This window comes from Gymnoscopelus microlampas (assembly GCF_963454915.1).
Source record: "Gymnoscopelus microlampas genome assembly, chromosome: 15".
NCBI classification, from domain to species: domain Eukaryota; kingdom Metazoa; phylum Chordata; class Actinopteri; order Myctophiformes; family Myctophidae; genus Gymnoscopelus; species Gymnoscopelus microlampas.
The window spans coordinates 40818922-40846381 of record NC_139952.1 but is presented as its reverse complement, the minus strand read 5'-3'; the positions used below and the strand labels follow the sequence as shown (position 1 = coordinate 40846381).

Here is a 27460-nt window from a genome sequence, read left to right as displayed (position 1 = left end):
ACTGTACATTTATTAGATAAGATACCGCAGGGGGGGAAAAAATACATCCCAAACAGGTCTGATATAATTCAAATTTTATTGATATTAATTATCATCATTTAGAAAGTTTAAGGCAGGAGAAAAAAAAAGAACTTTGGCTAATCATGCTGCTTGATTGCATCCTCAGCAGAGATTTAAGCTTAATTAATACTCTTTAACATCGTACGACAGTGTCACGTTGCCACGCGTTTGTAGATTGGCTATATTATTATTCGCAGAATGTTCGCCCTTCCCGAATAAAAGGAGGACGCTAGGGGTTCATTTGGTTAAAAAAGAAAATCGTTAATATGTTGTCGTTGGAAAGTGACGCCGTCATACTACAGAGTAATAATTAAGGCAATACTTTAGTTTTAAAATAAAAAAAGGCACTTGAACTATATATATATATAATAAACGGCCATGCTAATCAGCACTCCCTTCTGCATTGGGGTTGCCGATGGCAACGGTTAATAACATGGGGAAGAAAGCTAGGCTGATGATCGCAGACCGGTGTGCATAATAATCAAGTTCAGCCTGTAGACACCGACACAGAACATGTACAAAAAGCCTGTAGACACCGACACAGAACATGTACAAAAGGCCTGTAGACACCGACACAGAACATACGTACAAAAGGCACTTACAAGGGAAAAAAAGGGGGATAAAAGTAGATCATTCTATAATAAAGAGCACAAAATGATTGAAGGTCAGTTATCTGATCACCTATACACCAGATTCACCCGCCGAGACCTGCATTTTACTTTGACCAGTAGTCCTCAAAACAAGGACCCCCAAATTCATATGTATTTGACCACGGACAACCCCCCATCGGGAAAGATTTTGTGCCATACAAGATTTGTGTTTTAAAAAATATTCAAAATTTTCCCTTTGAAAATAGCCCATCTACAAGCTCACGAGTCACATCTCCGCGTGTTGTGGAGGTTATTTTCAGGTGGCCGATGTATGCATATATAGGGTTGAGGACCACTGGCCTTTGACCGCGGAGTCAGGAGGAACCACCAATATATTAATTCTCGCCGTTCTTACGATAACATTTAATTTAGGGGGGGTAACAAACAAAGCAGACATCTGCAAACATTAAGAGCCGAGACAAAATGAACCTGTGTGCCGTCTTACATGATAATACCGTTATGTTTGAATTTCTGTCCTAAAAAAATGCTTCTTGGGGATTTTTCAGGAGACACATAATTGTTTGCGAGTAGCTCCTATAATCACATACGATGACAAACACACAAACGACCCCGATTCACCTCTTTGACAGGACGCACGTCACCCTGTGAACAGTTTCCATGACAATCATTTTGAGGGGAATTCTCTAATATCGTCGCCGTCGTCGGACAGGAAACCTTGTATGTCCAAAACTGTTACTTTTCAGAAATTGAAAAAAAATAACCTGTGTTCTAATGGATCTAATGTAGTTATTAGTCACGTTTTTTTTTTTTTAATAAAGCAAAAAATACCCGATATACAAGCTCACATGAGACGCGTTTGTGAGCTTGTATTTTTGCTACTTTTGTGTGACACTCCTGTATGACAAAGTAGGGCATTGATTTATGAAAAACACATATAAAGTTGAAAAACAAGAGATACAAGGTTTTTCTGCCCGACGGCATTGTGTGTCTTTTTATGTGCTTGTGTCCTTAACCCATTAAGACCTGGAACTGTGTCATTTTTAGATTTGAGCTAAAAAGCATTATTTTACACTTTGGGCTATTCAAAAATAGCAGATATACAAGCTCGTAGCGCGGCACCGAGTGCCACGCTACGAGCTTGTAGATCTGCTATTTTTTTTAAATAGTGAAAATGTGTGCAAATCTTTGAATATATATATTTTTAAAGCGAACATTTTTAACTCAAATCTTTTCTTCTGGGGGTCCCTGGAACAAAATATTTTGATGGGGGTCCGCGGCCAAATGTATATAATTTTGGGGGTCCTTGACATGAAAAAGATTGAGCACCACTGATATAGAAACATGCGTTTTTCAGAAAACTGTTGAGATTTAGGCGACATGTAGAATCGGCTTCAGGTCTCAATGGGTTAAAAACTGATTGCATTCATTACCATGGAGTGGATGAGAGAGACATGTGATTTAGATAAACTCTCATCTAATACCATCTATTGTCCATGAAGGTGTGTGTGTGAGCGAGAGGAGAGAGAGAGAATGATTTGACGTCAGTGTTTCCCGCCCTTGCCGTCTCTCCCTCTATTCTCGGAGAGAGTAGCTATAAATACTGAGCACTTTAAGTTTGCATGTACGATACAGAGGCCGTGACACCATGTGAAAGCGTCACGGAGGCAAGCAGCACGGCACCGACACGTGTCATGAGAAAATACACAAAAAGGTCCAAAATAGAACCGACTAGCTGTGAGAAGATGTGTCAACAACAGCTCTTTTGTCTCGACGCATTTATTAGGAATGGGATCCGGGAATCTGAGGAACCGGATCCAACATTGAGGAACCGAAATCGGCCTCCATCACATGATTTGGAACAGTTTCCGGAACCTTTTTTTTTAAAAGTCACGCTGTCAGAGCTGGTTATGTGGACTTATCACGTCTGCTATACAATGCCAATACCGGTGGTTCTCAAACTTGTTTAAGGACCACCATAAATCTGAGAGTGTACAAGACTTGTAAGGGTCCATTTGGAAGGGTCCCCCTCAAGTAACCCAGATGGTTCTTGGGACATCACTTTGAGAACCACTACATTAATATGCACGCAATACTGTAAGTATGATTGATTTTGTGTCGCTACAGTTTTAAAAGGCGGCGATCCCCCCACCCACCCTATTTTTTTACGTGTTGATTTTTACGATTGACGCCTCCAGTGTGGCTGCAGCCGCTGTAAACAACCGGTGTGTTTGATAACGCGCGTGTCTTGACGTTTATGTGTGTGTGTGTGTGTGTGTGTGTGTGTGTGTGTGTGTGTGTCCGTAATTGAGGCATTAAATAGCTTGCTGCTTAGCAGAAATGGAAAGATATTTTAAAATACGGCTTCCTTTCCGGGCTTTCGGGGAGGTGTAGTAGTAGACTCTATATAGCATTCGGAAATTGTGGAAATAGTTGTCTGGCTACCGCAGACTAATATCATAATAACACAATAAAGCAAAACAAAAGCAGGTACTGTAGCTAAACCAATAATAGCGACGATGGATGGATGGATGGATGGATGGGGCGACTAGTCATTCCGGTAAATAGTAAATAGATACACATACAGCACACAGTAGAGTCAGACATCGCCTCTCGCATCAATAACTGTACACGAATAGCAGAAAGAAAACAGGATAATAATATAAGGAAATACACATGCAGCCCGCAAGCCAACACACACACACACACACACACACACACCTTTGAACTTCTGCCTCTTTCTTTGATCTTTGGAATTTTGGCCTTAAAATTGCAAAAACAAAATAAAGAATGTGGGCAGGAATGTAATTACTCTTATATATCAAAGTAGAGGAGACCTGAATAAGTGTACATAACACACACACACACACACACACACACACACACACACACACACACACACACACACACACACACACACAGGTTTGTATTACTATACTTGTGAGGATCTTGGGACATTTTAGGACAGTGATTTTATTTTAACGCCATTTCTTTTAACCATAAGCCTAAAAAATAGCAGATCTACGAGCTTTGCTTATAGATCAGCTATTTTTCGCGGCATGACGGTGGCACGCAACTATACGTATAAATCACGTTTTAACTCTTAATTCCAACCACTAAAACATCTAATCCTAGTCTCAACCCCCGACCTGAATCTTTTCCTAAATGTAAAACCAAAATCTCTAAAAAATATATTTTTCTTACAATAAATAAAACAAAAATTTCTGTTGTGAGGACCAGGATAACGGTCCTCCTCACAATGTCCGTTTCTCAAATTCTACTATACTTATATGGCAGTGGTTCTCAGACTCTTTCATGCCAAGGACCCCTATATTGATATATATTTGTCGACGGACCCCCCATCTGAAAATGTTTTGTGCCAGGGGCCACAAGAAGAGAAGATTTGCGTTTAAAAAATGCTAAATTCGTAAAAATTATTCAAACACTTTCAAGATTTTTTTACGAAAATGTTTAAAAACAATAGCAGATGTACAAGTGACACACTACATCTGCTATTTTTGAATAGCCAAAAAGGTACAAATTATGGATCAAAGGGGTTAAAATATATTAACACATTTTGCTGGGGAGCCCCCTCAAGGACCCTTGGGGGTCGCCGGGACCCCATTTTGAGAAACCAATGCTTATCCCATTAAGACCTGGAACACATCTGTGTCACTTTAGATTTCTTTGGCTATTCGAAAATAGCAGATCTACAAGCTCATAGCGCGGCACCGAGTGCCGCGCTATGAGCTTGTAGATCTGCTATTTTTGAAAAATCTTGAAAACATTTTTTTTTTTCAAAAAACTATTAGAATTTAGAAAACATTTTTAAGAATCGCCTCAGGTCTTAATGGGTTAAGGGAACGTTTGGTCCTCACAAGTAAAGTAATACACACACACACACACACACACACACACACACACACACTGGACCTCTACTCCATTGGCGTTAGAAGATAGGAATGGGACTGGGAATGCTGTGATATGGAGGTGACAGTGTTGCCTGGCAGTTATGATGATGATGATGATGATGACGATTATGTCATTGCTGTTGATCCGGTCGAGGGCGGAGGAGGAGGAGGAGGGCGGGGCTTATCATTCGGACCAATCGTCGTCGTCGAACTCGGAGGAGTCGTCCTCGCTGTCGCTGCATTCCACGGCGATGCGGCGGGACAGGATGGCCGCCACGTCGTTGCCGTAGTGGTCCCTCTTCTCCTGCTCGTGCTGCTCCTCCACCTTGCGGAGGTTTAAGCCTGGATGAAGGAGGAGGAGGTGGTCAGAGAGAGAGAGACGTACACAGATTTTAGTTGCTTGCCGAATATTAGGGCTGTCAAAAAAAATCGATTCATGAATAAATCGCGATTCTTAATGCCACGATTTTAAAAATCGATTCAAAATATTAAAATCGTTTTTTTTTATTTTTATTTTTTTATATAAAATCGCAATAAATCGCAGAATCAAGTATCAATTAATCGCAGAATCGCAATTTTAATCGAATCGGCACCCTAGAAAATCGCAATAAATCGCAGAATCGCAATTTTAATCGAATCGGCACCCTAGAAAATCGCAATAAATCGCAGAATCGAATCGAATATCAATTAATCACAGAATCGCAATTTTAATCGAATCGGCACCCTAGGAATCGATTTTGAATCGAATCGTGAGGTAAGTGAATCGTGACACCCCTACCGAATATAGCAGGAAATAGAAGATCTACAAGCTATGTTCCACTCTAGGCTATAGGTCCCAATGCATGAAAGAAGCCCATCCTAATAATAAATAGTACATTTTATACATACTTTACATGTTACATGGGTTAAAGCAAAAGAAAATCTCACGACTGAACATGTTTGTATGGTCCTTATTTGTGAAACAATATGGACAGAAAGGAGCCCCCCCCCCCCCCCGCCCAACCAGGTGAAGAAATCACAGATTGAGGCTTTAACCTTTGCTTTTACAAGAAATGTTCCCCACACGACAGATAGAGAAGTTAAGTTTTCTCTCTACGTCTCCATTCTCTCTCTCTCTCTCTCTCTCTCCGCCTCCCAAATAGGCTGCAAACGTCATATCCGGGTGGCTGTAGACGTTTTTCCGCCCCGCTGCCGCAGGGCATCTTAGCTTAGCTTATGCTCGGGTTTCAGATCGTTGGTATACACAACGACGATAACTGTTCGTCGTCCAGAGTAAAGAAATATACAACCGGAGCTCTGCTTTCGTTTTTTATACCGTGTGAAAAAAACGTGTTTTGCCCTATTTTGCCTAAAAATCAAAATGTTCAAGCTAAAACCGAAACCGGAAACGGAATCCACTGGATTTTGCATCTGGGTGAGTCAGAAGTAAGTGGAAAGGGAACCTGATCTCGGAATGTACAGAAAACAGCGCGATCGTCTATTAACACATTGGCTGCCATGGACGCAGATCTGCGTTCTTTTGCGCAAAAGACCCGACGCTGCCATGGACGCAGATCTGCGTTCTTTCCAAAGACCAAGGAGATATGATTTTCCAAAGATTTAGACTCCCATCCACTTCCTTGTAACTTAAAACTTAAAGATTCTGTATCTCGGCTCCCAAGTAATTTTTTTTTCTCATTGAAAAAGTCTGGCAGTCTACTGTAGGGAAAAAAAAAAAAAGATGGCAGCCAATGTGTTAAACCACAATTAAACAATAGAACGCAGAACGCAACTCTGGCAGCCCACCGATTAATTCAATAGAACGCAGATCTGCGTCTATGGCAGTCAATGTGTTAAGATTTCATGGAAGATGCTCCTGAACATATTGCAAGTTTGACCACTTCAAATGCTCTGATCTTAATATAATAACCGAAAACAGCCGATCTACAAGCTGACGCATTGAGAGCTGTAGACGTGCTTGTACACACATGTAGACATATCTTCCATATCTACAAGCCCCCCAACACATCGCGCTGCTACACATTGTGTTGTAGATCTTGGGCTATTTTCGGTGCTCAACAAATCCTTGAGAGTACGTCAAGAACTATAGCCAAGAGGACGCGGCGTGTTGTGAGCTCATAGACTGGCTATTTTTGGTGCGCAACTAATTATAAATCAATCCTTTCGATGATGAGAACGCCAAGAGGTAGCCATGAGAACACGGCGCACTGGGGAGTCTGTAGACTGGCTATTTTCGGTGCAAGCAGCCAAGTATGAATCATCCTTGCCAAGAAGAATGTGCCAAGAGTTAGCCAAGAGAAAGACACGAGGGACTCTACTTTTTCATGTCAAGGACCCCGCAAAATGATATGTATTTGGCCGCAGAGCCCAATCTCAAAATATTTTGTTCCGGGGACCCCCCAGAAGCAAACATTTGAGTTAAAAATGTTCGCTTTAAATATATATATATATATTCAAAGGTTTGCACACATTTTCTTGTATATGTGCTATTTTTGAATAGCCAAAGTATAAAAGATTAAAGTGGTAACAACTATTGTGATGCTATATGAACACATTTTGCAGATCTGTTCTTTTTGTCACGTCCGGTAAATGTTAGGCTGCGTTCACGCAGCCTGTTCGGCGAAAAAACACTTATGTTACATATTTCATGTAATGTTAATTACGTAAAAAAAACGATGCATTACGATATTGCCAATGATAGACAAACATTTTTTCCAGGACTCTTGATAAATTCCAAATCTTTTCCAGGACTGGAAAAAGTTTTTTTCAAATTTCAAAATATTTCCAGGAATTTCATGACTGTATCCATGAGGCATAAAAGAGCACCTGTCTACAATTTGAAACTGGACATGTACAAGTCCTCTAGCTCGCCCCCCCACTGTTTTTCTGTAAATATACTTTTACTGCTACGAGTATCGATGGTCTCTTGCACGGCATCGTATGTCTTGATGAATTGAATACACAGGACCACAATGGAATCGGAATTTGTGTTTTTTTGCAAACCAGTAAACCAGGGGTCTTCAACGTTTTCAGGCCAAGGACCCCCTAGCTGAGAGAGAGATGAAGCAGGGACCCCCTCTATATTGTAGTGTAAGTTTTTTTTTTTTACTTAGTCTGCTCTTTTTCCCCTCTACACCTATAGCCTCTTTGCCAAAAATAGCAGATCTACAAGCTCTCAACGCCTCGCAGCGCGAGGCGTTGAGAGCTTGTAGATCTGCTATTTTCGGCTAATGTTCCCCTCAGAAAAGGAATTCTAGTGTTCAAGTGGTTAATGTAAAAAAAACTAAATCCTATCACACAAAGATTTGGTGGACCCCATATAGTAGCTCTGAGGACCCCCTAGGGGTCCCGGACCCCCTGTTGAAGACCCCTGCCGTAAACAAAATCAATCAACCAAAAACTCACCTGATCTAATGGCGCTCAGGAGGTCACTGCGGGGGTCTATCTCGGGCACCGGCTTGGGCTTAGGGGCGGAGCTGGTGCCAGAGGAGGGGAGGAGGGGCGCGGGAGGCCCAGAGGCCGGGGGAGGAGGGCAGGGGGGAGGCGGGGGAGGCGGCGGCGGCGGGGGGCCACCGGCGCCGCCCATGGGCGGGGCCGGCGGAGGGGGAGGAGCCGCCATGGACCCACCACCTCCCCCCATGGGCGGAGGCGGGGGCGGGGCGGGAGGGGAGGGGTAGCCGGACGGGGCGGAGACAAGGGGGGGAGGGGCGGGAGGGTGGGAGGAGTCGAAGCCGCCGCCGCCGCCCATGGGCGGAGGAGGAGGGGGAGGCGCTCCCCCCGGACCCCCGAAGGAAGGGGGAGGGGGAGGCGGGGCGGGGGGAGGGGCCACGTTGGGACGGCCGCCGCTCGGCGGAGGGGAGGTGGCCATGGGGGGTGCGGGGGGAGGGTGGGAGGGGCTCAGCACGCTGGTGCGCTTCCGGTCGGCCGGGGCGCCGTACTGGCCGTCGTTATACCTGCAGACACACAAAAACAAGCATAAAGAAAACGTTAAGATGGAGATGATATTGGGGCGTCCGTGGGCCTAGCGGTACAGGCGCATACCACATATTGCTGGTAATCCAGCTTGACAGCGTGTCGCGGGTTCGACTCCCGATCCCGACGACCTTTGCTGTATGTCACCCCCCCCCCATCTCTCTCATTTCCTGTCAGCCTTCTATCCTATCAATAAAGGCAGAAAAAGACCCAAATAATATATTTTAAAATAAAGAGATAATATTAATAATAATGATATATATGATGAGCTATATAATATTATTATATAGCTCAACACACACATTTTGTTAACGTTTATTTAAAATATCGTGGCTGTTGTCAGGCAGAAACCTTGTATCTCCAAATTACCAACTTTTTATGTTTAACAAGTTGCAACTGCAAGCACTTGCAACAGAATCCAAAAACTGCCAATGTCCTGCAGGGGCGCTCTCACAAAATGTGTAACAGGAAGCGTGTCGGAATCGCTGGGGGAAGTGGGGAAGTCACAACGCGTCGCGCTGCGACACGTTGTGAGCTTGTAGATCGTCTATTTTCAGCACGCAACCAAGTGTAAAATCCAGGCATTACGATGCCATCAAGGCACCGCCAAAATACATTTTAGTCAAACAAACTGTAGATTTATATGTCGACTAATATGTTATATTTAGTCAACTGAAATTAAGACTAAAACATTTCACATGGCTAAAATATGACTAAGACTAAATGGAATTTTATTCAAAACACTATGACTAAAACTAAATCAAACTTTGCTGTCAAAATCAACTCTGCTTTCCAGCCCTAGTGTGTGTGTGTGTGTGTGTGTGTGTGTGTGTGTGTGTGTGTGTGTGTGTGTGTGTGTGTGTGTGTGTGTGTGTGTGTGTGTGTGTGTGTGTGTGTGTGTGTGCGCGCGCGCGCGTGCGTTGCATTCTTCTTACGACATGTCTGGTGGCGGTGGGGGCAGGTAGTCGTCGGGGGCGGGCGGAGGGAGAGGGGAACCGGGCTCAAAGTAGGAGCCCGTGCTCTGCTCCAGCCCGTCGGAAGTGAAGCCGTCCCCGGAGCCGATGCTGCCATTCATGCCGTCCCCCAAGTTCCTGGAACGGAAAGCGTTTGTGTGTTATTTGATGTTGACGGCTCATATCCTCCTCCGTTACTCCACTACGCTGGGGGAATTCTCATACCTCCAAAGTATTTTTCCAATAAAATTGTATTTGTAAGCAAAAAGGCATGGGCCAACTAAATCCCATTATGTGCTCCATTTTTTGCAGATTGTTTTCATTCCATTGCTAGTACAGGAAAAGTCCAACCTTTAGCCCAGTTTTAAACCTGAGACGTTGCAAATATGTTGTTATGTGGCCGAAATGTGATTGAGCTATCTATCATATCAGGACCAAGAGGTTGCATAATTGAATGTGTTCATACTGAACAAAAAAAATGCATACTCCTGCACACCTTTCTCTGCTTTATTAACCCATTAAGAGCGGGAACGCATCTGTTTTTCATTTTAAGATTTCTTTGGGTTACTCAAAAATAGCCCAAATTTTTGATATTTTTTAGTTTTTTTGTTAAAAGGTTAAAGTACTACATTCTGATAGTAATCATTGCTACAGAGAGTTAGTTCGGTCACAGGGGTCTCTCCTGCTCTTTAGTAAACAGAATATAGTACATTTTCAGGTAGGTGACAACATTTAAGCTAATCAGGAGAGAGCACTAAAATGCATTTTCTGTTTCATAAAGAGCTGGAGAGACATGGGAGACTCCTTTTACTGAACAAACACTCTATAGCAATGAGTACTATCAGAATATAGAACTATTTAACACTTATTTTAACCAAAATAAATCACTTACCCTACCTTTAAATAACCGAAAATAGCCTCTCTACAAGCGACCCCCCTCACGTGGGAACCCCTAGGGGTCCCGACCCACAGATTGAGAACCCCTGGCTTAGATCAGTGATTCTCAATCTGTAGGGCCCACTGGTGGGCCACGATAGTATTGCAAGTCAAGTTTTTTTTTTTTTTACCTTGACATTTTTTTTTCCATTGTGATACCAATAAATAATAACTTACAGTATACTAAGTCAGTTCCATTGACCAAAGCTGGGAAAACAATCGTTTGATTGATCATATCAAACTGTTCTGAAAATCACACGTATAATCATATAATCATGCGTGCCAACTTTGTTGGCTAATTGTTGCTTGCTAATCATGTTCTACTAATGTTTAATATTGTGTTACACATAGTTAGATAGGTAGGTACAAAATATAGGAGGCCTCGTATAAGCCCAAAGACCTGCTATATTTTGTACTGTTTTTGTATCATTTAAGAAATGTGTGCTAAATAAATCAAATCAAATCAAGTCATCTTTTTGCCTTTGCTCTATATGTTCAGTTAAGTTCAGCACATGTCTTTAATTGGAATGTGGATGATGTGCGTGACCTCCTTCCTTTGATTCAACATTCACTTCTCCCATTGGAAGTAATGGACTCATCATGACCTACTTCTGGTCTCCTAACGGGGCAGGCTATACCTGCGCCACACTCACGCGTACACAGGAAGTACAGCGAGATGGCCACGCCTGCCTTGCTCATTCCATTGATCTATGGCCCTGCCTTGCTTATTCTATTGTCTTTTTTTTTTGCTTTCTCAATTCTTTCACAAACTAACAAGGTATCGTACTTGGGCTCCACAAACTCCTCGCCCATCTTGAGGCGTTCCCACTCGTCCTTCCTGGTTTTGATCTTGCGAGGATTCAGCGTGCGCGGGTTCAGATTGTCCTTCTTCTCCCTCTACTCGGATGGATGGAATATGAGAGAGAGAGAGAGAGAGAGAGGGAGAGAGAGAAGGTAGGAGAGATAAGAGGAGAGTACTTAATGCTTTCCTGTGATAAGTCTATGAATGATTAATGACCAAATCATTGCTAATGTTTGTCGACTGCCATGACAATCTCTGTGTGTGTGTGTGTGTGTGTGTGTGTGTGTGTGTGTGTGTGTGTGTGTGTGTGTGTGTGTGTGTGTGTGTGTGTGTGTGTGTGTGTGTGTGTCTCTCTCTCACCCTGTGCTTGCGTTTCTCCTTCATGATGTCCTTGGTATCCTGCAGCATTTTCTCCTTCCACAGTTCAAAGAAGTAGGAGGGGTCAGTGTAGAACTTCAGCGCTTCCTTCCCGTCGTCCCTGTGGTCAAGACAAACAAGACTCACATTTAACATCTTTAGATCTCTTAAGATTGTATTTAAATGTCTCTGTTAATCCACACAGTCTGTTTATACATTCCTTGTGTTAGTTATGATATCATCATTTATTCACCAGCCAATCAAAGGATATGATTGAAAACGCAAGTGGAGGCTGAACCACACTCACTTTGCGAGAGAGAGAGAGAGAACTTGGTGATTAAACCACAGGTTCTCATATTGTCCGTCTTATTAACAAAGACAATGCCCACGTAAAAAGGAAACTGGATGGTGTGTTTTGCATCGTAGTTGCTGTCTATCTAGGCTCTCCACAGTGCTGTGGCGCATTTGTGCAGAAAGAGGAGAAGTGTTTCGGACACGTGGCAAAATACAACATATTTTCTTTTTTTTTTGCTGCCGAGCGGAAATCAAGGTGGGCGACAGAGCGAGGGCGAAGTTAACATGAGAGGAGAGCGAGTGTGACAACAGTCTCCTTGAGCGTGGAGCGGCATCCCCCCCCCCCCCCCCCCCCCCCCCGCTCCACTCACATGCTCTGTTCCCAAGGATACTTACTTATCGTTGCTGTCGGGCGGAAACCTTGTATCTCCATATTCTTCGTGTTCTTTCGTAAATTAATGCCCTACTTGATCATACTACAGCGTCACACAACAGTATCAAAAGTAGTAGATCCGCAAGATCCGTAGATCTGCTACTTTTACCGTTTTTGAATTTCAATCCTGAAAACAGTTTTTGACATATGAGGTAGGGATGCACCGATGTGACATTTTGGCCGATATCGATATCCGATATAATATATCGGAGTTATGGCCGATAACCGATATAACCGATGTCGATATGATCGATAAAAAAAATAAAAAATAAGTTTTATCCTTTCAGAAAAACATGTGTAAACACTGAATTTGAAAAAGCAATCCCATGTTTATTCCAAATTATTTTATATTATCATCTGGATAATCCCCAGAGCAAAAAACATTTGTGTCAACTGCAAAACGTACCAGTGACAGCAGCTTAGACACTTGGCAAATATATGTATATATATGATATAAAGAATAATATAATATATGATGTAAAGAATAAAATGTTTGGGCCCCAATACTGACCCCTGGGAGACGCCACAACTTAAGCAATGTCCAAATGATTTGAGCTGTATTTTCCCAGCTTCACAAACTGTTGAAGTCTGTCCAAATAACTTTGTTTTAATCCAGTCTACTGCAATGCCTCTAATACCAATTTCTCCAGTTTGTTTATTGATATGTTGTGATACATATCAATAAACACACACACACACACACACACACACACACACACACACACACACTCTTGAGTCCTGCAGCTGCAACAGCGAGACACAGAGGCAATCATCGGCTGTTCACATCGGCGCAATTTTGATATCGGACCGATACCGATTAATTAAAAAACGACTATATCGGCCGATATATATCGGTTGGCCGATATATCGCGCATCCCTAATATGAGGTTTCCTCCAACCGATAGAGACGTCATAGTATGTCAGCACTTTAAAGGACTTATTGCCATAACCAGGCTATCCACATGCACGTAGTGGCAGTCAACAAATAAGTTCAACGAATACAAGAATGCTCGCCCCAAAACACGCTCGCCCCGGGTCAAATCCGGAGACCGCTCCGAGGTCGCCGGATTTGTATTCCTACGCATAGCCTCAGTAAAACAGTGCCTAAACCTAACCTTATTATTCCTAAACCTAACCTCAGTAAAACTATGCCTAAACCCAACCTTAATATTCCTAAACCTAAACCTCAGTAAAACTATGCCTAAACCTAACCGTATTCCTAAACTTAAACCTCAGTAAAACTATGCCTAAACCTAACATTATTCCTAAACTTAAACCTCAGTAAAACTACGCCTAAACCTAACCGTATTCCTAAACTTTACCTCAGTAAAACTATGCCTAAACCTAATATTATTCCTAAAATTAAACCTCAGTAAAACTATGCCTAAACCTAACCGTATTCCTAAACTTAAACTCAGTAAAAATGAGGGCGAGTGTGTTTTTGGGCGAGCGTTCCGATTACCAGTTAAACAACGCACGTGCATGTGTGTGTGTGTGTGTGTGTGTGTGTGTGTGTGTGTGTGTGTGTGTGTGTGTGTGTGTGTGTGTGTGTGTGTGTGTGTGTGTGTGTGTGTGTGTGTGTGTGTGTGTGTGTGTGTGTGTGTGTGTGTGTGTGTGTTTTCCTACCTGTACTGGCTGAGGTTATTGAGTGGTGGAGGCGGATCACAGGTGACGTAGGTGTCCTGTAGAGGCATGGGCAGAGAGGGCCTGATGAACAACTGCTGGTCCTGGGTCAGATCACTACGGAAGGCTTTACGGGTGGTGATGGCCTGCAAAGAGACTGAGACACAGAGAAAAAGAGGAAGAGAGAGAGAGAGAGAGACAGGGCGATGAATTAAAACAAGACAATGCCAAAAGGTTATTTTAGGATGAAGTAATTTTGGCATATTTCACATTGTGTAACCCATGCTAATACAATGGGTAAAAGTTAACATTGCATTTAATAATTAAACCTTGAGTTTAATATTTAGTTTTTTTTGTAATGTTTAGTTAGATAAAAGAGTCAAGCGTGGCACGAGCTGGTATAATATGACTTATAATATGTCATTCTTGTTTTAACTACTTAAACCCTATATACACTGGACTGACCGGAGTCCCACAAGGGTCTACACTAGGACCTCTCCTTTTTCCCTCTACACTAAATTAGCCATTCTACAAGCTCACAACATGCTGCAACATTTGAAGTTAGTTTGGCTATTATTGCAGAATGTTCGCCCCCTGTAGAGTCTCTTGCCGTTTGAAAAGTAGTCAATATGCAGGCTGAGGATTAATAGATGTAGTTGTAACATCAATAAAAGTCTAATATCTATATTTAACCCATTTAGACCTGGAAAGCCTATACGTTGAATCCGGGAAAGCATCTATGTCTATGACATTTTAGTTGTTACTATATTTGTATGTTTTTTGTAAATTAAAGCCCTACTTCATCATACAAGAGTGTCGCACAAAAGTACTGAAAATGGGAGATCGGTCGGCTAGTTTAAATAGTTCCTATAAAATAATAAAAAGGAACAGTTTTGGGCATAAAAAGTTTCCACCCAACAACAACAAAATATATCAACATGATTTAAAACAAGTTGTTCAGAAATCTTAGGTTAGGATCTTGGCGTATGTAGAATCAGCCTCAATTTAGCCCCTAAATGGGTTAAAAGGTTGTATAAGTAAGTAATAATATAACAGTGTGCTGCTCACCTTCCTCCTCTTTGGGGTCCAGCTTGGTGACTTTGACCTGCAGCCGGTCCACTCGCTCTCCCAGAGTGTTCACTCTGATGGCGAACGCCCCAGCCTGCACAAACAGCTCGCCGAACACATCCTCTGCATACTTACCTACACACACACACACACACACACACACACACACACACACACAGACAGACACACACGCACACAGACAGACAGACACACACGCACACACACACACACACACGCACACACGGAATGAAGAAAATTAAATCTGATGACTGAAAATGTAATGATGATGTTAAGGTGTATCATTGTAAACCAAACATGGGCAACTGGCGGCCCGGGGGGCCACATGCGGTCCCCACCTTCACTTAATGTGGCCCGCAGGTTAATATGGGAATACTGATATATTATTGATTTCAGCTGTTAGATTTCCAAACATGCAAACGTGACCCGCTTTAATTACTTCAGTCTATGTTATAGTAGCTTAATGACTAGTATTAAAATTCCATTGTCTTTTTTATGTCCAATGTATTTGTATTTAAGTTCATAAAGTTAACATAAGAATAACTAAATGCATTTGAAATCAAATAAAAATGGTACTTTCCAGGATTCCAATTAAAAAATTGCAACAAAGGGGAGGCGGGAGGGTCCCTTTGTTTTTTGCTTAAGTTTGAGTTTTTTTTTTTCATGTTACCTGTCTGTTTTGTGTTTATGTCTGTTTGTTTTTGTTTTTTTTAAAAAGGAAGCTAAATGTACAACTATAACCAGGGGTGCACATAACTGGTGCGCATGCGCACCCAAAATAAAAAATGCGCACCACATCAGGCGACGCGAGGCGCTTTTGCGCACCAACAGCTGGGACAGGAATTTCCAAGCTTTTATTTTTTAGCAAAACTAAAAAATAAAAGCCTGGAGATCGAGGCTAGGAATTTACTTCCTGAAGCCACACTCACGCAATCACTCTAAAGCACCCGTCGGCCCCATGTACAGCCATTAGGCACAGGGGTAGAGATATGACTCGCGTCGCCTCGCATCGCCTCGCATTGCCTCGTTGCGTGCACGCAGCCAGCAGCGGCTGTTAGAGGCACTCGTCACCGATGATGAACGCACCGTAATGGTGCAAAATATGCCGCGAACGTCCCAATCTGGCGGATAAAATCAGCGCAGCAGCACAGGGCACCAACCTTGGGGGCTTTATCTAACAGCATGAGAAAAAAAAAACGGCGAAAATCGGCGGAATTTAGAAGCAGAGCGTCCTTTTTTTCTCGCCCCCCCCCCCCCCGGTTGACAAAACTGTCCGGTGGGCACCGTGCTGAACCCCCCCCCCCCCCGTTGACAAAACTGTCCGGGCTGAACCCCCCCCCCCCCCCCCCCCCCCGTTGACAAAACGGGACGGGCGCCATGCGCACCAAGTCACATGTCCAGGTGCTCTTCTGCGTACCAGACCTAAAAAGTTATGTGCACCCCTGACTATAACCTGTGCTTCACAATAAAAATATTTGAAACAAAAAATTGCAACAAAAAAACAATCAGGATTCCAATTCAAAAATAGCCGATCTACAAGCACAAAACGCGTCGCACTTTTGTGCTTGCAGATCGGCTATTTTTGCCCTCTCCATTGCCCTCTCCATCATCAAAGTTGCCCAGGCCTGTTGTAAACCTATGTTCTTACTGTTACAGCCAACCAGTTGAAGAAATCACAGATTGACGCTTTAACCTTTTATGACATTTCTGAGACCATTCATGTTCATGGAAGATGCTTCTGATTCTGAACACGTATTCTATTGCTAGTGTGACCAGTTCAAATACTCTTTCATGTTTAAATAACTAATAGCCGTAAAATAGACGATCTACAAGCTCACAACGCGTCGCAGTGTTGAGAGCTTGTAGATCGGCTATTTTCGGTGCATGACACGCTTCCATAGAGACATGCTGGCTTCTACAGAATCAGTCAGAACTTTAACACACACAGACACACAGAGCATGCAAGCAATTTATAATTCACAACAAGAACATTAAAGTTACATGAATACATGACAATTCAAACACCTTACTGTAGCACAAGCAAAATACTGTAAATTCTCACTTTTTTTTACACAATTCATAATGCACGACTACATTTACTTAACCCATTAAAGGCCTTTGCAGACAGGGTGCGATTTTTCACACGGAAAAAACGGACAATATAATTTTTTAAATGAACACATGGTTCTCAATGACCTCATGCACACCGGCACCGAGTGCCGCGCTATGAGCTTGTAGTCTGGTTGAAAACCACTGCTCTAAACACACAGATACTCACTGAGGCTGCCTAGCTGGCGGATGATGTTGGCCAGGCTGATGTTGGTGACGCACTCCAGCTCGCTGCGGACGGTGGTGGGGATGGTCTGGCGACAGACATGTCGCGGTTCGATGTTCCTGGTCACCAAAGGCATGGTGGTGGGGGGTTGGTGATGGGGTTGGGTCGGCTGGACCGGGCCCTGCTGGACAAAGAACACGGGCAGGGAGATCAGTCTCTCTCAAACACACCGTAAACTGAAATGCTGTGGCAGTCACACACACAGGGTGTCAGTGGCGTGCACAGACATTTTGAGGGGCAGGTGCTCAAGTAAATCATACTTTTTTTTGTTTTCTTGGTCTGCTCTTTTTTCCCCCTCTAGTCTACACCTATACCTCTTTGCCAAAAATAGCCGATCTACAAGCCCACAACGCCTCGCAGCGCGAGGCGTTGTGGGCTTGTAGATCTGCTATTTTTGGCTAAAGTTCTCCTCAGAAAAGGGATGCTAGGTTTCGAGTGGTTATGGTAAAAAGAAAAATCATATCACATAAAGATTTGGCGGACCCCCTGTAGTAACTCTGAGGACCCCCTGTTGAAGACCCCTGCTGTAAACTGATTTTTTCTTCTTTTTTTTTTTTTCAAAAGGGCACTTCTGGTCAAGAGGGCAAAGGGCAGGTGCTCTAGCACCACCTAGAGTCTATCTGTGCACGTCCCTGCAGGGTGTAATAATCCCTTTCATTGGGCAAGTAGAGGTTTGCTCATACAGTATACCAGTGGTCCTCAAACTCTTTCACGTCAAGGACCCCCACATTGACACATATTACCCCACACAGACTCCCATTTGAAAATAATATGCAAGAGAGAAGAGAGAAGATTTTTACGGCTATAGCAGTGATTCTGAACCATTTTTAATATCAAGGACCCCCAGTTTGATATGCATTATTTATTAGGCCACGGACCCCCATTTGATACCATTTTGATCTCTGGGATCCCCAAACTACACTGTAGCATCATCAGTGTTAATTTAACTCTGAGAGTTAAATACAAATACAAATGGAACCAAATGACTGGTCCTCAAGGTACCCTAGGGGTTCCCGGACCCCACTTTGAGAACCACTGCCGTATACAAGGGATTTGACTTGTAAGGTGCTTAAATATATACATCAATAGACAGAACACAATAATACAATCAATGTATAGAATTCAATACGCAGTATTACAACTAGAAATTTAACCCATTAAGACCTGAGGCTGATTCTACAAAATGTCTTCTAAATCCTAACTGTTTTTTGAAAAAACTTATGTTACTATGTCAGTGGTTCCCAATCTTTTTCATGTCAAGGACCCCCAAAATGTATATGTATTTGGCCGCGGACCCCATCTCAAAATGTTTTGTTCCAGGGACCCCCCGGAAGCAAAGATTCGAGTTACAAATGTTTGCCTTAAAAATATATGTATTTCAAAGATTTGCTCAATTTTTCACGATTTCTCAAAAATAGCAGATCTACAAGCTTGTAGATCTGCTATTTATAGCCAAAGTGTAAAATAATGCTTTTTTAAAATCTATTTACAGGAACATCATCGAGGTGCTACTGTATTGCACTTACAGTATAACCCAGTATAAAAACTCCAGCATGGCAGGAGGATGTACTGACTATTGTAGATCTTGTACAAACACATACCTAGCTATCATCTGTTACCTACATTCCTTTGTTACCCAAGTACCAACTATGTGGACTATGTGGCCGACACTCTACAAGCTCACAACGCGTTGCGTTGCATCACGTTGTGAGTAGGGGTGTGCCGATATATCGTCCCGCGATATATCGCGATACGTTTTCGCGACGATATGTATCGTTTTGGAAAAAAAAATATCGTTTTTGAAAAAAAAAAAATTTTTTTTTTTTTTACAATCATAATAATCAGGCATGCAAACGGCCCCGAAGTGAAAAGAGTGACAACATGTTTTTTTTTCGGGTCAGGTGTCATACTATTTGGATTCAAAACGGCTATTGTAGCTGAAAAGCTACAAGTTTGCATGTCTGAATAATGCAAAAACAGAATTATTTGTTTGCATTTTCTTTTTTTCTCCTCCATATATTTTCACAATAAAAAAAGTGCGTATCGTATCGTATCGAAATCGTATCGAAGTTGTGAGCCAAATATCGTATCGTATCGTTTCGTGAAATTAGTGTATCGGCACACCCCTAGTTGTGAGCTTGTAGATCGGCTATTTTTTTGGGCCTCCAGAATAGGGATGCTGGGGGTTCAAGTGGTTAACAAAAGTGCCATTTTAGGTGTTAAGCATATTTGGATTATCGCGATAATTGCAATAATTTTTGCCACAATAAATGGTGACATGTCATTTTCATATCGTCCCATCCCCAGAAGGGGTGCAGGGAGAGTGAAGCGCTAGAGGGCTGGGGGGTGGAGTCTGAAGAGGACGGTGAGTCTTCAAAAATAACGGCGAACAATTTGGGAAGTGAGTCTGCAGTTCTGACTGCAACGGGGAGTTTGTTCCACAGCGCGTCATCTACGGTGATCTACTTACTGGTTGAATGTGGTCTCCCTACTCTTCCACTGAGGAATTTAGACGCCGTAGAACATAGAAGTTATGGATTACAGCTTTAATCCATTAAGATCTGAGGCGATTCTTAAAAAAAATCTAAATCCTCATTTTTTTTTGAAAAAAAATAAATCTAAAACATTTTTTTTTCAAGATTTTTCAAAAATAGCAGATCTACAAGCTCATAGCGCGGCACTCGGTGAAGAAAAAGAGAGATTCCATGAACCGTAGTGTTTTTTTTTTTCTACTGTAAAATCCTGACTGTTTCATTTTAAACAACCACCAACGTAAGCCCTGTTTGGAGACATCGTCGTACGATGGTGTACCACTGCAAAAAATAGCTGATCTACAAGCTCACAACGCATGTGCTTGCTTGTGCATCGGCTATTTTCACAATTTTAAAAATATTTTAAGATTTGTGCCTATAGTATTAGTGACATTCCCAAAATAAGGACGCCAAGGTATGAAGTGGTTAATTCTGACCGATTGTGTACAAATGGACCAAAATGGTGTATTATTGTGACACACACAAACACACACACACACACACACACACACACACACACACACACACACACACACACACACACACACACACACACTCTAGGGCTGTCAAAAAAAATCGATTCATGAATAAATCGCGATTCTTAATGCCACGATTTTAAAAATCGATTCAAAATATTAAAATCGATTTTTTTTTTTTAAATTATTATTATTTTATTTATTTTTTTAATTTTTTTTTATTTTTTTATAAAATCGCAATAAATCGCAGAATCGAATATCAATTAATCGCAGAATCGCAATTTTAATCGAATCGGCACCCTAGAAAATCGCAATAAATCGCAGAATCGCAATTTTAATCGAATCGGCACCCTAGAAAATCGCAATAAATCGCAGAATCGAATCGAATATCAATTAATCGCAGAATCGCAATTTTAATCGAATCGGCACCCTAGGAATCGATTTTGAATCGAATCGTGAGGTAAGTGAATCGTGACACCCCTAACACACACACACACACACACACACACACACACACACACACACACACACACACACACACACAGTTGTCAGACAGAGACAGACAGCCAAAGCAGAAGCAAAACTTAAGGCTTGTTTCCATTCAGCACATGATCCAACACTCTCCAACTTCTTTTTTTGTGAACAACTCTGACATGACAGAAGTAACAGAGGCATTCATTCTCCCCACACACACACCACAGTTAAGTGAACACTCATCAAATCACTTCCAGAGAATTCAAGTCAAGTGCAATTAGGCCACACACACACCCACCCCTCCTCTGCCAAGCTCAAAGTCAGATGCTATCTATCCAATGACTGCTCCCAACGGATCCTTCTTCTTCTAGGACAGTGGTACTCTACTCAGCCAGTGGTCCGGGGACCACCAGTGGTCCTCCTTGAGAGGGGGGTTCCAGGTGGTCCCCAAACGATGGAGAGTTTGGTAACCGAATGGACCCATGGATTAAGTAGATCTTTAACTCTTACGTCTTGAGAGCGTAAAATGAAACCGAATGGACCTGGTTTCATTTTACACTCTCAAGAGTTAAATTATTGTTAAACATCTGCATTACTTAATTACAAGAAGTCTACACAATTAGAGAACGTAGAAGAATTGTTATTTTGATCAACGTTTGCCTGTCATCTCTCTCATGTTATGTTACCACATCAACAACACAGCATGGAATTGTGACACAATCTTATCCAACGAAATATTCAAAGTTTCGGGCAAAATCTCATCAAACGGTAGTTCCGTGGCTCAAACGCTGAATAAATAATGGACCTTGATATGAAAAAAAAAAGGTTGAAAACCACCGCTCTAGGACTCTAGAAATGATTGCTACTCCCTACAGCTGACACAGTGAATTTCAACGTAGCTTTGCAGTAAGTATACTCTGCAATGTTTCCTCTTCCCCATTTTTGGTTGTCTAATTACAAGTCATTTAATGTCAGGGTACTGCTGCTGCATACTAGTGAGGTCATGCATGCTGCAAATGTTCTTCAGCGTAGCATCACAAATGCACAGAGACGGCAACGGACAAAAAACGCTCCTTATTATCTCACAATGTCCTGGATATCACATCAGGGGAGAGGGGATTCCGTCTAAAAACTAAATTATGTTTTTATTTACATCTTCTGGTTAATCCATTAAGACCTGGAACGCATCTGTAATTTTTTTATTTGAGCTAAAAAGCATTATTTTACACTTTGGCTATTAAAAAATAGCTATTTTTGAGAAATCGTGAAAATGTGTGCAAATCTTTGAATATATATTGTTTTAAAGCGAACATTTTCAACTCAAATCTTTGCTTCTGGGGGTCCCTGGAACAACATATTTTGAGATGGGGGTCAAACACATAATTTTGGGGGTCCTTGACATGAAAAGGTTTGAGCACCACTGATATAGAAACATGTTTTTTCAGAATACTGTTGGGATTTAGAAGACATTTGTAGAATCGGCTTCAGGTCTTAATGGGTTAAAGATAGCTCCAATCGGAACCTCTCCCTCGCCTATATAGCTCAGAGATGAGGTTCCACGCAGCTCGGTGGCCGTTTGAGCAGTACATTTTCGAATATTTTCCACTATGTATGATTCTTCTTACCCTTTCCCGCACATCGTATCCAAAAAGTAAAGGTTTTCTGCACTGCTCTCAGATGTTTTAACTTTTAGCGGAAAAAGAAAAATCTAACTGAGTTGGAACAAGTGTTTAAATCACTTAAAATGTCAGCCTGTGGCCAGTCAACTCCCGTCCGCATGCGCAGTACTGCTCCCGTAAGATTGCATTGGGAAACATGGCCACAGGCTGACATTTTAAAGCTGCACTATGTGACTTTCCTCTTCTACCTCGGATTTGAACACGGTATCCTGCGCAAGTGCTGATTTTTTTATTTATTGAGCCAATAGAGCCTGCCTGCTTGCTCAAGGGACAAATTTTGACCTGAAGGTCAAAAGTCGTGTCAGATCCTGTGTCTAGGTGAGACATAATGACCTTTGACACGATTTAAATGACTCGATATAGCAGGGAGACTAAATACGACCACCCCAATTGTATAAGTTATATTGTATTAACATACTCTACCATGCAGATTGGACAAAATCACATTTTATTGTTTTTTTTTTATTAAAAGTAAATTACATATTTCCGCGTTAAATTGTCTATTTTATCCTATGTAAAAAGAAATAAGTTATATGGAAATTGTTCAGAACTCAGAAGTAATGTAAAGTATACATGATTTGAACATTTGAGACCTAATATTTCTCTCTTTTTTTCTATTTTTTTTTATCCCATGATTTTGTAACCCTTTTCTTCACCCGGTGCCAATTTTCTAAGTGATCCTGGGCACCAAGGACTAATATTTCCACAATTGCTGGTAATTGCTACAAAACCTGTGGCTATAGCCAGTCATTGTGGGCATAATAAGTAAGACCTTGAAGGGTACATTTAATTTAGGTCTGATAATAATGATGTACCGAGCATGTTAAAATCATGTATACTTTTACATTACTTAAAGGACGACTTCACCGATTTTCAACCTATCTTCATATAATTGGTCCTCACTAATGCTCATGATAAAGTGGTAAAAAAAAATTCTACTCGGTCTGTGTCTCAGAGGAGGGCTGTGGACAGTTCAGAGTCCCGTCTACCAGTGACATCATCAATGGGGAATCCAAGCTAATAGAAACTGCAGGCTTTCTATTCCTGGAAAGTTGCAATGCAATAAAAGAAGCCATTGTTCTCGTGTTAATAAAAATCTAAATAAAAAATGTGAAATCTTGTTTGAAAAAAAAATCATGCCTAAGGGCAAGGCCACACCACACTTTTATTTTACCTCTGGGGCAGAATCTGCCAATGCTTTGTCAATGCAAATGCGTGGATTCTTCTGCCCCAGAGGTAAAATAAAAGTGCGGTGGGAGCGCGCCCTAACGATGATGTCACTGGTAGACGGGTTTCTGGACTGTCCACAGCCCTCCTATGAGACACAGACCAAGTAGAAAAAAGTTGTACCATTTTATCATGAGTATTAATGAGGACCAATTATATGAAGATTTTTTTTTGCACTTTTTTGCACTCTCAACTGCTGTTGTTGTTTTAAGCTGCACTACAATGTTTTTCACCCACTGTTTTACTTGTAATTCATGTGATGTGACAATAAAGTTCTATTCTATTCTATTCTAGATAGGTTGAAAATCGGTGAAGTCGTCCTTTAAGACCATTCTCCAAATTCCTTATAATTTTACATTTAGGGAAAATTTGCCAATTTCACATTAAATGGGATAGTTCACCCCCAATATGACTTTTTTTCCTATCGATTAGTCACCCCATGGAGACTTAAATTCATGGATATTTTTCAGTTTTTGTCGCATTCCTAAGCCAATAATTTGATGAGCTGCAGCGGTTCCGGTAGGAGATACAAAGAGTCTCCTTCGTGTCTCCTACCGGAACCGCTGCCTACCGGTGCGCTGGTCATCAAATTATTGGTTCAGGAATGCGACAAAAACTAAAAAAATATCCATGAATTCAAGTCTCCATGGGGTGACTAATCGATAGAAAAAAAGTATCTTTTGAGGTGAACTATCCCTTTTAAAGGTGCCCAGCCCACAATGTTTTAAGGTGCCCACTCTTCCTGTATTGTATCTGGTACCACCCAAATTTAGAACAAACGTGGGGAAATTCTCATTCTACAACTCTGCCATCAAAATGTGGAATATGCCCAAACACTGTACCGTTAGTACACAGACCTATACAATATGTACACAACACTGTCTGTACTAGTCAGTATGTACGTACAAATAAACACTTGTCTACAGTCTCTATATCTGTATAAAAGCACTGTGTCCTGTACAATCAGACACACACACTGCTTATTATTATTTCCACTTACAGACAGTACAGTGTGGTCATCTTATTTCCACTGCTAATGGAATCTATTACAAGTGTCCAGCTGGATGAATGCAGCCCTGAAGGGAGGGACGCAGCTACTGTAATATTACGGCCACAGTGAACCTGAATAGCTGTGTTTGTGTCAAGGTTTTTTGATTGATTGATTGAATGAATACTTTATTAGCAGTTTTCAACAACAAAAAAAGGACAGGAAAGTACTAGCTGTATAATACAACTCTCGTAGACGTATTTATGATTTTGACTTCTTCAGTCTACGAGAGTTGTAGGGTTCACCCCCCATGGACACAGGGACCTTCAGCACTATGCCCCGTAGACACTCCAAACACGTACAAATTGAAAATAAAGGTGCTTACCCCCACGCCCCAAATGTTAACTCTGACTACGGGGTAGTAGTTTAATGTAATAATGCATATCTTTCAATAAAGAAGTGTTTTAATGCCGTCTGTGGCCGAACGCCATTTTTTCACCCTCGTTTACCTCCTATCTACATTGAATGTAATTCCGGGTTTCACCAGATGGGCACGTCACTACCGCCCATTGGGAACTTCAGACAGAATCGGCCACAGACGGCATTAAAACACTTCTTTATTGAAAGATATGGATTATTAGATAACTACTACCCCGTAGCGACAGATAACATTTGGGGCGTGGGGTTAAGCACCTTTATTTTCAATTTGTACACGTTTGGAGTGTCTACGGGGTATAGTGCTTTACGTTCCTGTGCCCATGGGGGGTGAACCCTACAACTCTCGTAGATTGAAAACGTCAGAATCATAAATACGTCTACGAGAGTTGTATTCTACAGCTGACACAGTAGGCCTACTTTACATGGGGTTTACAGTTTTTTGGGAGAGCCCTCTTGTCTTGTTTTTTTGGGGAGAGCCCTCTTGTCTTGGGCCTTTAGTGAGTCAGAGCAGGAAGTAAGTTAAAGCGATAACCGCCCTTAGGTCGGCACAAAAACATGACATTTTGTCCTTTTTAAAGCACGCAAAAACGATACGTATCGATTAAAATCCTTGGCTTTGCTTACCGTCAATGGCGTCGAGCTTCTTTCCGAACCAGTCCGTTGTGTTGTTGTCTTGTATGGAAGGTTTTGTAAGAAGAAAATGTACAGAAAACCACACAGAGAGACACAGTGTTGTGTAGGTGCTGCCCTGTCTGAGTCAGTGTTGCCAGGTTGTGTGAGAGAAGGAAGTAAAAGAAGGTCTAGGAAAACAAGTCCAAAAGAAGCCACATCATTAAGTACTTTATTATTAACCGATATGCATTGGCTATTGCATAAAAATAGCCGATCTACAAGCTCAAACGCGTCTTGATGCAACGCGTTGTGAGCTTGTAGATCTGCTATTTTTAAAACAAATTGACCAAAATCTGCTAAGGGGTCCCAGCTATTTTCAAACGAATCTTGAAAAAATATTGAATATTTTTTGAAACATTTTAACACAAATATTGTATGGCACAAAAACATTTTCAGATGTGGGGGTCTGTGGACAAATACATTTGAGGGTCCTTGACAAGAAAATGTTTGAGAACCACTGGTTTAAACAGCAATAGGAAAGAATCCCAAATAAGCAACTGCACTTTAGAAAGAAACGCGTCACAACTACTACCAATATTGACAAGCAACTTTACAGAAAAGTCGCTTATAATAAGCGGACATGGCAACGCTGCTCTCTACTGTGTCGTGCACACGGAGAGAGAAGTCACGGATTTGTGAACTTGTGATTGGCCAAGCCGCTGGCGGTCTCCGCGTCTATTGGTTCTCCTGGACTGTCAATCTGATCCTTGTAGGCAGAATATGGGAAATGTAAAAAAACGCAACGCCCCTGTCCCATAGCCTGGGGGGTAGATTTGTAGATCTACTAATTTATGACGGCATAAATCAACCCAACAAATCTACGCCGTTTATTATCATCGACTTTATTTTTGATATAAACATTCAAAGTAATAAAATGTAATAGAAGCATAGTACAATAAATAAATAAAAACGTTGACACATGGTGGATTGGTGGTGATAAGGGAAGACAAGAAGAACATACACCATTAACTAACACATAAATAGGCCTAATTTAAAGAAAAGAAAAAAGGAAAGCAATAACTAAATAATAAAATGATTATACCACGTCCTCTTCATAATAATTTTAATTAGTTTTCTAATTATTTACCCTACTATTGGAATCTTTTCATATAAAGATGGAACCATCTTTACAAAATATGCATGTATTTTGTTACGGTTGCTTGACAACCATCTAGCAAATCATAGCGCGAGCGTCCCTCCCACCAGCCTATGGGATCTAAGAGCTTACCAAAGCGCAGCTCCACCCTGGGCCGGTGGTGGTAAACATCTGTCCGTAATTTGCAGTGGTGTAAAGTAACTAAGTATATTTACTCAGTACTGTACTTAAATACAATTTTGAGGTATTTTTTACTTTACTAGAGAGTATTTACAGTTTTCTGTACTTTCACTTCAACTCCACAACATATCAGAGACAAATATTGTACTTTTACTCCACTATAATTATTCAAAAACGAGTTACTTTGTGGGTTTTCATTATTATTACAAAACATACATTACCCACTTTAGCCCTGTATACATTTCGGCCATTTGAAAATAGCCGATCTACAATTGCTCACATGCCTTGCCTCATGATGAATGAACTGTAAGGGCTGCCAAGTTTCAGGA

General features: G+C 41.6%; 1 protein-coding gene across 4 annotated transcripts; it reads right to left on the bottom strand.

Moving 5' to 3' along the window:
* Positions 1 to 59: 59 nt before the first annotated feature.
* Positions 60 to 25944, bottom strand: wasf2 (WASP family member 2). Of its 4 annotated transcripts, none has more exons than XR_014602491.1 (10): positions 25808 to 25944; positions 17314 to 17491; positions 15018 to 15152; positions 13953 to 14106; positions 11603 to 11720; positions 11228 to 11337; positions 9487 to 9642; positions 7985 to 8532; positions 587 to 4921; positions 60 to 552 (listed from the first exon to the last, which is right to left on the bottom strand). XR_014602491.1 is itself a non-coding variant. In XM_084081272.1 (10 exons), the coding sequence occupies exons 3-10, from the start codon at positions 17444 to 17446 to the stop codon at positions 4764 to 4766; spliced, it is 1512 nt and encodes a 503-aa protein (XP_083937398.1). In that variant the 5' UTR covers positions 17447 to 17491; positions 23705 to 23845; positions 25808 to 25944; the 3' UTR covers positions 60 to 4763. The 4 variants fall into 4 exon arrangements, 3 of the variants coding, with proteins under 3 accessions (XP_083937398.1, XP_083937397.1, XP_083937396.1); XM_084081272.1 differs by adding an exon at positions 23705 to 23845 and having other exon boundaries at positions 60 to 4921; XM_084081271.1 differs by having other exon boundaries at positions 60 to 4921; positions 17314 to 17494.
* Between the last annotated feature and the right edge of the window lie 1516 nt (positions 25945 to 27460).

Coding starts and splice junctions, on each gene's coding strand:
- wasf2 (XM_084081272.1), bottom strand. CDS start 17,446: ATGCCTTTGGTGACCAGGAACATCGAACCGCGACATGTCTGTCGCCAG. Junction 8,533..9,486: donor CCACCGCCACCAGACATGTC/GTAAGAAGAATG, acceptor GTGTGTCTGCAG/GTATAACGACGGCCAGTACG. Junction 4,922..7,984: donor CCTGAGCGCCATTAGATCAG/GTGAGTTTTTGG, acceptor TCCTTCATCCAG/GCTTAAACCTCCGCAAGGTG.